This window comes from Branchiostoma floridae, chromosome 15 (assembly GCF_000003815.2).
Source record: "Branchiostoma floridae strain S238N-H82 chromosome 15, Bfl_VNyyK, whole genome shotgun sequence".
Classification (NCBI taxonomy): Eukaryota; Metazoa; Chordata; class Leptocardii; order Amphioxiformes; family Branchiostomatidae; genus Branchiostoma; species Branchiostoma floridae.
Window position 1 is genome coordinate 20,691,105 of NC_049993.1, and position 14,675 is coordinate 20,705,779.

At 44.0% G+C, this 14,675-nt stretch overlaps 2 protein-coding genes across 2 annotated transcripts in view; both read left to right on the top strand.

The window, feature by feature from the left end:
* Positions 1–14,675, top strand: part of LOC118431839 (small glutamine-rich tetratricopeptide repeat-containing protein alpha-like) — a 54,062-nt gene that overhangs the window by 11,991 nt on the left and 27,396 nt on the right. The window lies entirely within an intron of this gene.
* On the top strand, positions 12,052–14,537 carry LOC118431835 (tripartite motif-containing protein 3-like). Its single transcript, XM_035843223.1, has one exon. The coding sequence runs from the start codon at positions 12,493–12,495 to the stop codon at positions 14,362–14,364; it is 1,872 nt and encodes a 623-aa protein (XP_035699116.1). The 5' UTR covers positions 12,052–12,492; the 3' UTR covers positions 14,365–14,537.

Genomic DNA, 14,675 nt, shown 5'->3' on the forward strand with positions numbered 1-14,675 from the left:
TCAACAAAGACAAGAAGTGCCATTTATCCAAAGTAAGTAGGAAACACAAGAAAAATATAAAAAGATTGTCAAATGAAAGGGACAGGGTGTTAGCAGAAGTCAATGAACTGTCTGCTGCCTGTGATGAAGCAGAACAAGAAATGGAGAAGGGAGGGGTTGAGTTTCTCAGTCAGGAAACCATTGTGATAGAGGTGGTAGGAAAGTACAGAGGAAAAGCAGCACCGACTCCTGTACAAACCCAGCCTGCTGTCTTTCAACCCACAGACACCCCAGTGCCAGTATTGGGACATGTGATAGTCCTTGAGTCAGTCTCATCTGCTCCAATCGAAGCAGCACCTGCATCTGGAAATACAGCAAGTTATGTCAGTCACTTTCAGGATGAAACAATAACATTTGGTGGAGGGGGATCAGGAACAGGACAGTTCAGTGATCCAAGTGGTGTTGCAGTGTCCGATGAAGGAGAGATCTTTGTAGCAGACAGGGGTAACTGCAGGATCCAAGTCTTCACCCTGCAGGGAACATTTGTGAGACAGTTCCCAACAGTCGTTTTACGTGAAGGGAAGATGTGGCCGATATTGCCAGATGATGTGGCCATGGACAGAGAGGGAAAGCTATGGGTGGCAGCGAGCCACAGTGATGAGTTTCATCGCCTTCTTGACTTCAGGGAATTTGGTCATTACATTATGGTCAAATATAACCAACAAGGCATGGAGCTTATGAAGTTTATTTACAGAGGAGACTTCTTTTGGGCTAGAGGAATTGCTGTGGACACCAGGAGGAATCACATCCTCTTTGCACAATCCACATATGACTGGCCTGTCTCCTATGGTGAAGTTTTGGTGTTCAGGCCAGATGGGACACTTGTGGGAACTATTGGTCGGCAGTTCCGGGACATGAAGGACACTCAGTCCATAACTGTGGACGGGGAAGGGAACATTCTTGTGTCAGACTCGGGAAATCATTGTGTCTATGTGTACAATGAGGACGGACAGTTTCTGTTCCAGTTTGGAGGTGAGGGAAGTGGTGAAGGTCAGCTGCTCTATCCCCGTGGTATCTGTACAGACAGCGCAGGTAACATCATTGTGGCAGACTGGGGAAACAGCCGTGTGGTGATGTTTGACAAGACAGGAAAATTCCTCAAACACATCACTACAGACATGAGGCCACAGGCTGTTGCCATGGCAACACAGGGGCAGTTGGTTGTGACTGACTCAAAAGAGAAAACTGTCCACATTATCCACTCCTACTGATGAGCAGCAACATGCGTGAACTAATTTTTGTCATTTGAGACAAACATTTTCTGCAATTATGTTGTACCATCAAAATTGATTAAAGATCAGCACCCAATTTACTTTCCCGGCAGAATTTGGGTTCCACACACACAGTTATGTGGATGGTTAGTGATGTTAACAGGAATGTACTTCTGTACTAAAATTATGCGGAAAGGATGTTTTGTAGATGAAGGTTAGACGTCAGGATATGCCAAATAGCAATTGCTGAAGCAACTGGATATGATTTTGGAAACAGTCAGACATTTTAGGCTGTCACTGACGAAAGGTAGTGAATGTTGTCTGAAAAGTTTCCAAAATTATATCCAGTTGCCTGCAGTGAGTAACTGCCATTTGGCGTATAGAAAGGATGTGTCAGATTACAGTTTTCACCCTGTATGCCATTCTGTGATGTTGGCATGAAATTACTGTTACTAGGTAACTGGATTATTTTAGCAAGAGGTGCTGAAAAATGTACATAACAGATAATTATAAACTGATCCCAAAGCCGTATTCAAGGCAAATGACGCACCACTTTTGACATTTGAAGTCATGGACATGTGACTTTAACAGGAGGTCAACTGTGCTTTATGCAGTCCATGTACATTATATAGTATATATAACACTTGCGCCAACAGGGCGCCACGCGCGGGGTGTAGACTCAATGACGACAGTAGGTGCATAATAAGTCGAGGAACATAGTCTATTGGCAACTTCTTACGGAACCCATGATGGTAAACAACCAGCACCACACAGTGCATGACGTAACCACCAGCGGACCCTACCACTTGTTACATGGGTGGTGGTGCAGACCCACCATAACAATCACTATACAATAGTGGCAATTTGTATGGAAGATGTAGCAGTTCAATTTTTATATCTATCATCCGTATCTATCTGCAAAAGTCAATGGTCATCAGAAAGCTGATGCATTAAAAGTAAAAATGGTAAATGTAAAGGTAGTCCCATAGGCTTTTTTTAAGACTGTAGGAACAGTGGGTTGTTCATTGGAAGGCAGAGCCCATCCCTCTCCTTCCACTGCCTTTTAGTAAGGTACCCATTTTTACACCTGAGTGGAGTGAGTACACTTAGTTTAAACTTTATTCCCAAGGACACAATGTTAGTCGCATGACAGGATTCAAACCCAGTACTTCTGGGTTCTGAATCAAACACCCTGCAGTTACTCCACCCAACCCCACCCCAAATAAGATAATATCCTTTCTTCAAGGTATTTAAATGGCCCTTTAAGTTAGATTTAGTGTGTGTTTTTTTTAGAAAATGATGTAATAGTTAAAAACTCAAACTAGGAAAAAGACAGAGAACAGAGAAATATGGCTGTGCAAATAAAAAATACATCTAAAACTACCTGTCTGCATAAATAGAAAATAGATAATACATGTACATGACATTGTATGATTAAAAAAAGGTTTAAAAACTACATTTTGTATCCTCATTATAATACTGTAAATGCATTTACGTTCACGGGGACCTAATTTCGTGGTAGCAGGAAAAGGGACTTTTCGCGGTGGTTTTAATTTCGCGGTAGCACCATGCTATGTAGTATCATAATGCCCTGGAAAAATGTTCGTGGTGGTTTTAAATTCGCGGTGAGATGGCCACCGCGAAAACCGCGAATATTAATCCACCGCGAACATTTCTGTATTTACAGTATTATGATATCAAGGTTGAGACTACTCTTGAAGATATACAACTTTGTAGCTGCAGTTCAAGGTCACAGGTCATTTGGTTGTTTAACAGCATAAAACTTAAAAGAGAAAAGTAGGATGTTGACATGGGAAAGGTCACTGTAAGATTATTAGTACATATTATTTGATATTTTAAGACTTCATGGTGGGGTTTTCACATCATTTTTTTCATCAAAACTGCAAAACATACCAGTTTTAGTGAAAAGTCAGCTGTTCACTGCCCTGCTGTCGAGTGTAAACTGATTCTGATAAAAACAAAACAATTCTTCTTCTAACATCACAAAACGCACACATGATGGAAAAGGTGGGATTACTCGTCTTCCACTGTCTTTGGAAAAGAAGTCAGACCCAATAACCCAGAATTCTAGAATTAGCTAATTAGACTAGAGTAGACACTTGCTACATGTATATTATACACTGTTTGCACCATTTCATGTTGCCTGCAATTAACCCACAGGCAAGAATTTGCAAAGTCTAAAGTATCAAAAGTTTCTATAAAAAGTGTAAACAAACCCGCAGGCACCGTGCCAACTTTGTCAGGTAAAGACATGACCTACCATGTGCAAACATGCATGTTTACTTTAAGCAAAGAGTGGGAGACACACCTGGCATTCATAGGACATGAAGCAGAAATGTGGGGTTACGGGGCTGACGTCACTGGCATGGAAAGTAGGAGAAAATGGCGGCTCTAGCGTCAAGTTTGGGCACACAACTTCACGAAGAATTGACCTGCGGCATCTGCCTGGAGCTGTTCACCAGGCCCAAGGTGCTGCCCTGTCAGCACACCTTCTGTGAGGACTGTCTACAGGACCATGCAGGGAGGGGAAGGGCCTTCCAGTGCCCAAGATGTCGTCAGCAGGTCAGGCTGCCACCCCAGGGGGTAGCAGGTTTGCCAAACAACCAACTGGTTACAAGTCTGTGTGAGAGGCTGCAAAACCAGGTACAACCCCAGCCTGTACAACCCCAGCCTGTACAACCCCTGCCTGTACAACCCCAGCCTGTACAACCCCAGCCTGTACAACCCCAGCCTGCTGTCTTCTCAAAGGTAACATTGGTAACTGCTGCAGGGATTTTCTTGCTTGCAGTCTTATTATATAGCCCATTGTGTAGCCCATTGCATTTTCTATATGCCATTTGTAAGACTGCAAGCAATGAAAGCCCTGAGGCAGTCACCAAGGCTACCACAGAGCCAGTATCAGAACATGTGACGGCCCCACCTGTCCCAAAAACAGAACCAGTACAAAATACAATAACTTTTGGAGAACATGGATCCAATGATGGACAGTTTATGGATCCATTTGGTGTCACAGTGTCAGATGAAGGAGAAGTCTTTATAGCTGACAGTGGGAACCAGAGAGTCCAAGTCTTCACCCTGCAGGGAACTTTCGTGAGACAGTTCCCAACAGTGTCAGGTGGACAGAAGATGATCCCACGCGATATAGCCAGAGATGAGGAGGGGAACCTGTGGGTGGTGGGGTTCACAATGTCTGCTGAGCTTGTGGTACAGTACAACAAACAGGGTAGGGAGCTGAGGAAGTTTGACCTACAGAGGATAGAGTTGTACAGAGGTTTTACCGTGGACACCAGGAGGAACCGCATCCTCATCACACAAACCACAGGTGTATGGGACGATACTAGACATGGTGAAGTTTTGGTGTTCACGCCAGATGGGATACTTGAGAGAAAGGTGGGTCATCAGCAGGGGATGAAGTGTCCATGTTACATCACTGTGGACGGGGAAGGGAACATTGTCGTGTCAGACTGGTGGAATCAGTGTGTCTATGTGTACAACAAAGACGGACAGTTCCTGTTCCAGTTCGGAGGTTGGGGAAGTGGTGAAGGTCAGCTGAAGTTTCCCTGTGGCATCTGTACAGACAGGGCTGGTAACATCATTGTGGCAGACAGTGGAAACAGCCGTGTGGAGATGTTTGACAAGACTGGCAGATTTCTCAAACACATCACTACTGACATGGTGGAGCCATGGGCTGTTGCCATGGCACCACATGGACAGCTGGTAGTTACCGATACAGAGATGGACGTCATCCAAATTCTTCCATCCTGTATAATCTACAGCAGTCATGATCAGTGCTGAGTAGTTGCCATATGATGCCTGTCTCAGTTTTAATCGTTTTCACTCTCTACTTTGATGCAAAAATCAAGGTTTTAATGGCCTAAGAATTGGACAGCTTTGAAGTGTCAGAAGACGAAATGGTATATAGCAAAATGTATGTCAGGTACTAAGATCAATTAAAAGAAAGAAACACTGTTTGCATATTCCATGTTTGCTGCCTCTAGTTAATAAACAGTCACATATTATAAACATTTATGTTACTATGTAGCGCTGTAATTCAATTTTCTATTGATAGGAAATATTGGAAGCCTTGTCTTAATATTTTATGTTGAAGGCCACTGATCACCCCTAAATATTGGACTAGTCCAGAGTAAACATGACAGAACCTGGACTTTGACTCTGGGCGAGGCTGCCACATAAGCATGAAATAACAATCATGGCGGCCGCACCATTAAGTTTGGGCACACAATTTCATGAAGAACTGACCTGCAGCATCTGCCTGGAGCTGTTCACCAGGCCCAAGGTGCTGCCCTGTCAGCACACCTTCTGTCAGGACTGTCTACAGGACCATGCTGGGAGGGGAGGAGCCTTCCAGTGCCCAAACTGTCGTCAGCAAGTGAGGATGCCACACAAGGGGGTCGCAGGTTTGCCAGACAACCACCTGGTTACATGTCTGAAAGATCTACAACCCCCACCTGATAAACAACCCCAGCCTGCTGCCTTCCATCCCACAAACAGGGTAACTGCTGCAGGGATTCTCTTTCTTGCAGTCATATTGTACAGCCTATTGTACAGGCAGATGTCCCAGCATCACTCTAAAAGTAAAACAATAACCTTTGGTGGAAAGGGATCTGAAAATGAACAGTTTGACTATCCATGTGGTGTTGCAGTGTCAGATGAAGGTGAGATCATTGTAGCAGACAGGAGGAACCAGAGGATCCAAGTCTTCACCCTGCAGGGAACATTTGTGAGACAGTTCCCAACAGTCGTCCCACACGATGTAGCCAGAGATGGGGAGGGGAACCTATGGGTGGTGGGGAACACAGAGTCTGTTGAGTGTGCCGTGCAGTACAACAAACAGGGCAGGGTGCTGAGGAAGTTTGACCTACAGAAGACAGGATGGAACAGAGGAGTTGCCGTGGACACCAGGAGGAACCACATCCTCATCACACAAACTACAGGAAATGGTGAAGTTTCTGTGTTCAGGCCAGATGGGACACTTGTGAAAACTGTGGGTCCCCAGCAGGGGATAAAGTTTCTAGGGTATATGTACATCACTGTGGACAGGGAAGGGAACATTCTGGTGTCAGACTGGTTGAATGATTGTGTCTATGTGTACAATGAGGACGGACAGTTTCTGTTCCAGTTTGGAGGCGAGGGAAGTGGTGAAGGTCGGCTGCAGTTTCCCCATGGCATCTGTACAGACAGGGCAGGTAACATCATCGTGGCAGACAGGGGAAACAGCCGTGTGTCAATGTTTGACAAGACAGGAAAATTCCTCAAACACATCGCTACAGGCATGGTGAGACCACTGGCTGTTGCCATGGCAACACATGGACAGCTGGTGGTGACCGATACAGAGATCGACATCATCCACATTATTCCATCCTGTATAATCTACAGCAATCACGATCAGTGCTGAGTAGTTTGATATTGGAACTTCGATATTTCATTTTCAAGAATAACCAGTTTATACCCCTATGTGTTTGCAGGGTGCGTACTTTGAAAGTCTAATATTACGTACCAAGAAAATGATTTTTTTTAGATATATGTTCTCTATTAAAAGAGGTTGGTTCTACAACATGATGTGTTTTTGCAATAAATGTTATGTATGACGAGGTTGTCAACTGACAGAGATTAGCTGCATCATCTCTTTATCCATGGTTTAAGAATTACTTGTTCTCAGATCCATGCTCCATTTTTTTCTGATAGGAAAAAAATCATTGTGTACCATTCAGGGTGTGTATCAACCTCCAAATATTCATATTTTGACACCAAGATTTGAGGAAAGTCTTTGTTTTAGTTTTTCCATGCATCAATGCATTACAGTACTTCAAATGCAGAGACTTTCGCACGTGTTTTGCAGCAGCCGTTTCACCGCAAACTCAAAACCACCGCGAACATTTTCCCTCAGACTGTCTTCTACTCATGCCGCCTACGGCACCCCATTCTCGCTACATTTACGTAGTGTACATTGTCACGACATGATGATAATGTAATGTTTAAGGTACTTGCCACTAGGGCTGTGTACTGAAACAAATTTCAGGTACAGGTACAGGTACACGGGTTTAGGTACAGGTCCGGACCTTCACCTGTACCTAAAAAAGTTTAACCAAGTATATGTACGTTAAACATGTAGCTAACTGTCTTGTCTTATAAGTGGCACCTCTTATGAATATGAGGATGAATTGAACTGAACTATCTTTGCTAGTGATAAATTGTCGTCTTTGTATGGGGAATTACATATTTGAATCTCAAAACAATTTCTTTGCAAGTTTTCTTAAGTTTCAATTGCAAGATTATTACCATTGTCATTGTTGATTCAGGATTTACTTGTCCGGCAGTCTTAAAAAGTAGTGTTTAATAGTGATTTAGTTTGTTTAGGAACAGGTACAGGTACTCAGATGCTTAGGCCCGGACCTGTACCTAAACAATTTTTTAGGTATGGTACAGGTACGGATATTTAGGTACACAGCCCTACTTGCCACTGTTAAGACACACAAATAGTACAGTCAACCTGGTGTTACGCCCTGAGGCTGTTACCTGGGTAACAGAGAAATGTATGACCGTGCATTCACTAACAGTAACAAGTACATCTAAAACTATCAATCTGCAGAAATAAAAAAATGAAATAGAATTGGAAATAAGAATATCTGGATGTATACTACCCATAAGATCTGTATAAATATTTTGATCACTGGGTCAGAAGGTTAGCCTACTCCTGAGAGATGTACGACCTTGTAGCAGCAGCTTAAGGTCACAGGTTTTAGGGCTGTTAATAATTGTGGAATCATGGAAATGTAAGATGTTGTAGTTAACATTTTAAGATGTCAAAGTGGGGTTTTCACATCATGATAAGTCACAAAATATAGCAGTCAGGGTGACAAATTAGATAATAAAATAATAATAAAAAAGCTGCCCTGTCCATGGGTACACAAACCCTGCAGGCACATGTTGGAGCTGTGCCAACCTTGCCAGGTAAGACTTACCTGTGCAAACATGCATGACGTGTAAACAAAGAGCAGTATGAATGCCATTCATATAGGTCACGGGGCAAGAGGAAGTATGGGGTTACAGGGCTGATCGTGACATCACCAGTTGGGGAAGGCAGCAAAATGGCGGCTGCACCGTCTAGTTTGGGGGAACAAATCCACGAAGAACTGACCTGCAGCATCTGCTTGGCGCTGTTCACCAGGCCCAAGGTGCTGCCCTGTCAGCACACCTTCTGTCAGTCACCATGTCTGGAGAACCATGCAGGGAGGGGAGGGGCCTTCCAGTGCCCATACTGTCGTCAGCAAGTTCGGCTGCCACGTCAAGGGGTTGCAGGTTTGCCAGACAATCTCATGGCGGCAAATATGTGTGAGAGGCTGCGAAACCAAGCCGCACTGACACGGGAAAGAAGAAGACAACCCCAGTCTGGAAACCGTACTACTACCAGGTGCAGCTTTCACCCCTCTAGGGTACTCAAACTCTACTGTAATCAGTGTTACGTGCCAATTTGTACTGAGTGTTTGGATCAAGTGCACAGTGATCATAGCACAGTAAGCCTGAAAAAGGCCTCAAGGGAACTCGAAACAGCAGCACCAAATCGTCTTCAATTCCACCCTAACCCTAACCCTAACCCTAACCCTAACCCTAACCCTATCTTTCAGCCCACATACACCCTAGCTGTTGTTACTGCTGCAGGGATTCTCTTACTTGCGGTCTTTTTGTATAACCCATTGCATGGGCTTCATGATAATAATGCCAGCAAGAAAACCCCTGAAACAATAGCCACGGCTGCCCTGGAGCCAGAATTGGAAGACTTCATGGTCCATTCTTTGCCCCAAACAGTAACATTTGGTAGAAGGGGATCAGGAACAGGACAATTTAATCATCCAAGTGGTGTTGCAGTGTCAGATGAAGGGGAGATCTTTGTAGCAGACAGTGGAAACCAGAGAATCCAAGTCTTCACCCTGCAGGGAACATTTGTGAGACAGTTCCTAACAGTTGTGCCAGGTGAACTGAAGATGTTTTATCCACAAGATGTGGCCATGGACGGGGAGGGGAACCTGTGGGTGGTAGGAAACACAAAGGCTTCTAAGTTTGCTGTGCAGTACAGCAAACAGGGCAGGGTGCTGAGGAAGTTTGATCTACAAAAGACAGAGGGGCCATGGTATGGAGGAGTTGCCGTGGACACCAGGAGGAACCACATCCTCATCACACAGACCAAAGGAGGCAAGGATGATAAACATGTTGAAGTGCAGGTGTTCAGGCCAGATGGGACACTTGTGAAAACTGTGGGTAGAGGCTGGATGGGTTGGTTTTTGTCTCTATTCTGGGAGCAAAAAAGCATGATGAAGGAACCACAGTACATTGCTGTGGATGGGGAAGGGAACATTCTTGTGTCAGACTATGACAATGACTGTGTCTTTGTGTATGATGAGAATGGAAAATTTCTGTTTGAATTTGGAGGTGAGAGAACTCTTTACGCGTATATATACGGTCAGCTGAAGGATCCCCGTGGCATCTGTACAGACAGGGCAGGTAACATTATCGTGGCAGACTGGGGAAACAGTCGTGTGGAGATGTTTGACAAGACAGGCAGATTTATCAAACACATTGCCACCGACTCTGAATTAACAACAAGACCATGTGGTGTTGCCATAGGACCACAGGGGCAGCTGGTGGTGACAGATTTGTGGGAAAATGTCATTCACACTCTCGACTCATACTGAACAGCAACATATATAGGACCCCAGGGGCAGTTCACTTGTACGGTTCACTTCAGAACCTCATCTTCATAAGTTAATTACCGCTGAGCTTGCTAAATGCAGATTATTAGCAGCTGTGCATTATTAGTATGATCGCAAACAAAGTGTAGGAAATTGGGGAAGACGTGAGCATATACAAAACAGTGTTGTTAGATACAGATATCTACAATGTACAAAGGATGGGACAACTCTGTCAAATTTACTTCCTCTGCAGGATTTGATCTGCATACACATAATTATAAGATGTTCCTTATAGTTATGTCAACAGGAATGTAAAAAAGCATGAAGCTAGAAGGGTGAGGTTACACTGGTCACCTCTGTGAAAATGAAAGCGTCCTAGACAGAGCTAGAGAAAAGCTATTTGTGGCCGCTGTCTAATGCATTCAAAATATTGGGACGCCTTGGATGGCTTGGGATGGCTTTTGATTGTCTGACAAAACGTCTGAGATGGCCTGGATGGCATGAAGATGCTTGGAAACGTCTAAATTGTCATCATCCGGACGGACGTCCCTGTCAGTCAAGACCGCATCTGAAAGGGGCACTTAAATGCATGAAAAGGGTTCCAAGAACTTCCATCCGGTGAGGAGCAGATGCCTCTCGGGACTCCAGAGGTCAGCAAACCTGACTAACAGGGCTCGATATACTGGGTGTATTTGCACCTTTGTGAACCCAAAACTGGAGCTGTGTACCCTGAGTGATATTTGACTGTGGGTGCACCAGTGCACCTAGATATGTTTGTAGGCTATAGGGGAAAATTTACATCATGCTTGTCGTACACCAGTTTACAGAATGTATCAACTTCTACTGAACAGCAATGTGTAAACTAGTTTTTTAATTGTCATTTGGGACAACCATATTCTGCAAAATTATGTTGTACCATGAAAATGAATTAAAGATACTTGGTCAATCCAATTACTTTGTCTGCAGAAGTTATATTTCCACATAAGAAAAATATAAGGTGTTTGCTTACTTCAAACTATTTAAATCGATAAAAAGTACAGAGAAATTTGACTATCGATAATGTAGGTTTACTAACAGCAAAAAAATACATCTGAAACTATACGCATTGATAGAAAATGAAATAGGATTAAGAATGAGAATATCTGGATGTATTTTACCTCCTGATCTGTATAACTATAATTTTGATCACTGGGTTCGGAAGGTTGGCCTACTACTGAGGGATGTACGACCTTTAAGCCACAGTCAAGGTCACAGGTCATCAGGCTTTGTATTATTAGTAGAATCAGGAATGTAGGATGTTGACAAGAGAAAGGTCACTTTTAGATAGGTCTGTAGTTGACATTGTAAGACTTCATTGTGGGCTTTTTACATCATTTTTTCACCAAAACTACAAAACATACTGGCTTTGGTGAAGAGTCAGCTGTTAGCTGCCCTACTGTCTAGTGTAAACTGATTCTGACAGTGACAAAAAGAAAACAATTCTCCCTCTAACATCACAAAACCCAATCAATCGTTCGCATGCATCATTTGTTGATGCGTGGCGGCTACAGACAGTTCTTGCCACGTTGTTCTACATTGGGCCTCTAGGACGCTTCCATGATGGATCAGGATCAGATGTTGTCAGTTTGATCACCTCTTGCTGGGGGTTGCTCTGGCCGCATGTCCTAAGAAAGTTAGCTGTTGTTTGGCAATTCTGGCACTGATTGGCACCTGTTTTGTTGTAAGACGGATAGATTCGTTGGAGATGAAGTCATGCCAACGTATGCCTTCTATCCTTCTGAGGCGTCCAGTTTTTGTGCTAGAGACAAAACCCAAACATAATAGAAAAGGTGGGATCTTTCCTCTCCTCTTACACTGTCTTCGGAAAGAAAGCTGAACCCAATAACCCAGAATTCTAGAATTAGCTTTAGACAAGAGTAGTCACTTGCAATATTGTACACTGTATTGCACCTGTTCATGTTACCTGCAATTAGCCCACGGGCAAGAATTTGCAATAGTATACTGTAAATGTATTTCAGTTTGCAGCCCGGCTTTAATTTCGCGGCAGCGGGAAAATGGAGTGTTCGTGGTGGTTTTGAATTCGCGGTAGTGCCGTCCTGCCAACTTATTTACAGTACTGTACTGTAATTGCAAACTGTATTATGAATATGTTTTAAGTGGTTTTAAGTTTAAGGTTCAGCGGCCACTGTGAAAACCGTGAATATATAAAACCACTGCGAAAGTTGCTGCATTTCCAGTATCTAAAGTTTCTATAAAAATTGTAAACAAACTCAGGCACATGTTGGAGCAGATCTAGAGCCAGCTTGGCCAGGTAAAGACATGCACCTGCCAAGTGTAATTATGTGTAAACAAGAAACACACCTGCCATGTGTAATCATGTGTAAACAAGAGACACTCCTGCCATGTGTAATCATGTGTAAACAAGAGACACTCCTGCCATTCATGAGTGAATATTAATCAAAACTGTGGCTTTATGTAGGGCTGACCTTTTTGTGTGAACCGTTTATTTATTCATGAGAAGCCCAATAAAGCCTTGGAGGGGCAGCAAAATGGCTGCTGCATCGTCAAGACTTGGGGAGTTATTCCACGAAGAACTGACCTGCAGCATCTGCCTGGAGCTGTTCACCAGGCCCAAGGTGCTGCCCTGTCAGCACACCCTCTGTGAGGACTGTCTACAGGACCTTATGATAGCTAAAAAATACCGGAGATGTCCAAACTGTCGTCGGCAGGTCAGGCTGCCAGGTAAGGGGGTTGCAGGTTTGCCAGACAATCTCATGGCAGCAAATATGTGTGAGGGACTGCGAAACCAGGCCACACTGTCAGGGGAAACAACGGAACAGCCCCAGTCTGGAAACAGGTGCAGCTTTCACCCCTCTGAAGAAGTTACACTCTACTGTAAACAGTGCAGTGTGCCAGTTTGTAATGAGTGTTTGGATGTTCACCACAGCGATCATGAAACAATAAGCTTGAAAAAAGCCTCCAGGGAAAGGAAGGCACTGGTTGAAGTTCTTATCACTGAGGGGAGGAACATCTCAGAAGCCTACTTTGCTTTTCTCAAAAGTCTGAGGGAGAAGGAAAAGTCCCTGGATGAACAGAAGCAAGAGGCAGTTAACAGCATCATTCAGGCCTACCACCAATTTCAGAGAGGTGATTTGAAGAGAGACTATGTTTTATTTGTAGACGGATTAAAATACAAGAGAAAGAAAGAAGCAATACAAGAGGAAAGGGACAGACTGCAGGCAGATGTGGATGAACTGTCTGCTGCCTGTGATCGAGCAGAACAAGAATTGCAGCATGTATGGACTAATTTTCTTTTTCAGGAAACCATTTTGGCAGAGTTGGTAGAAAAGCACAGAGGAAAACTCCAGAAAGCAGCACTTGAACAACGTCAGCTTGTAGCTGCTCTCTTCCAGCCCCCAGACACCCAAGTGCTGCCTATGGTAACTGTTGCAGCGATTCTTTTGGTTGCAATCGGAGTCTTATTATACAGTCAACTGACATTTCAGCCTCACCCAAAAACAATACCTTTTGGTGGAGAGGGATCAGGAACAGGACAGCTCCATTTCCCAGTTGGTGTTGCAGTGTCAGATCAGGGGGAGATCTTTGTAGCTGACAGGGGGAACCAGAGGATCCAAGTCTTCACCCTGCAAGGAACATTTGTGAGACAGTTCCCAACAGTCACGTTGTGCAATGAGAAGATGACACCAGATGATGTTGCACTGGACGGAGAGGGGAACCTGTGGGTGGTGGGTACACATCTAAAGTTCTCTAACTTTGCTGTACAGTACAACAAACAGGGCAGGGTGCTGAGGAAGTTTAACCTACAGAAGACTGGGTTTGCCCGAGGAGTTGCTGTGGACACCAGGAGGAACCACATCCTCATCACACAAACCACAGGTGTATGGGACAATAGACATGGTGAAGTGTTGGTGTTCAGACCAGATGGGACACTTGTGAGAACGGTGGGCCGAAAGCAGGGGATGAATCATCCATGGTACATCACTGTGGATGGGGAGGGGAACATTCTTGTGTCAGACTCGCGCAATAACTGTGTCTATGTGTACAACGAGGATGGACAGTTTTTATTTCAGTTTGGAGATGAGGTAACACAGGGAAGTGGTGATGGTCAGCTGTTCTATCCCCGTGGCATCTGTACAGACAGCGCAGGTAACATCATCGTGGCAGACTGGGGAAACAGTCGTGTGGAGATGTTTGACAAGACAGGCAGATTCATCAAACACATCGCTACAGACACTTCATTACTAATAAAGGTAGTGTTAAACTTAAAGTCAAGGGATCCATGGGGTGTTGCCATCGGACCACAGGGACAGCTTGTGATGACTGTGGTTTCTGAGAACGCCACCCACATTATCCCGTCCTACTGAACAGCAAAACAACACCAATTGCTGATACAACTTGTTGGATTGGAAAAAAACTTGCCCAATGGCACTATAACAATCAAGGTTCAGATGACATTATTTGACAAACATATTTTAAAGTGCAGAACTGCAGAAGTCTGCAATGATTAGCAGCTCAATATGATAAAGATCGAAGTATGATATGCTATATGCAGTTGATACTGTAACTGTTACAGTAGTTTGGAACTTCTAGTTGCAGAAATGTGATCATGCAGTCAAGGCAAAAATTCAACAGGAGTAAAATTAATGTAATCGAAATGCAACGAGTATCCAGAGGT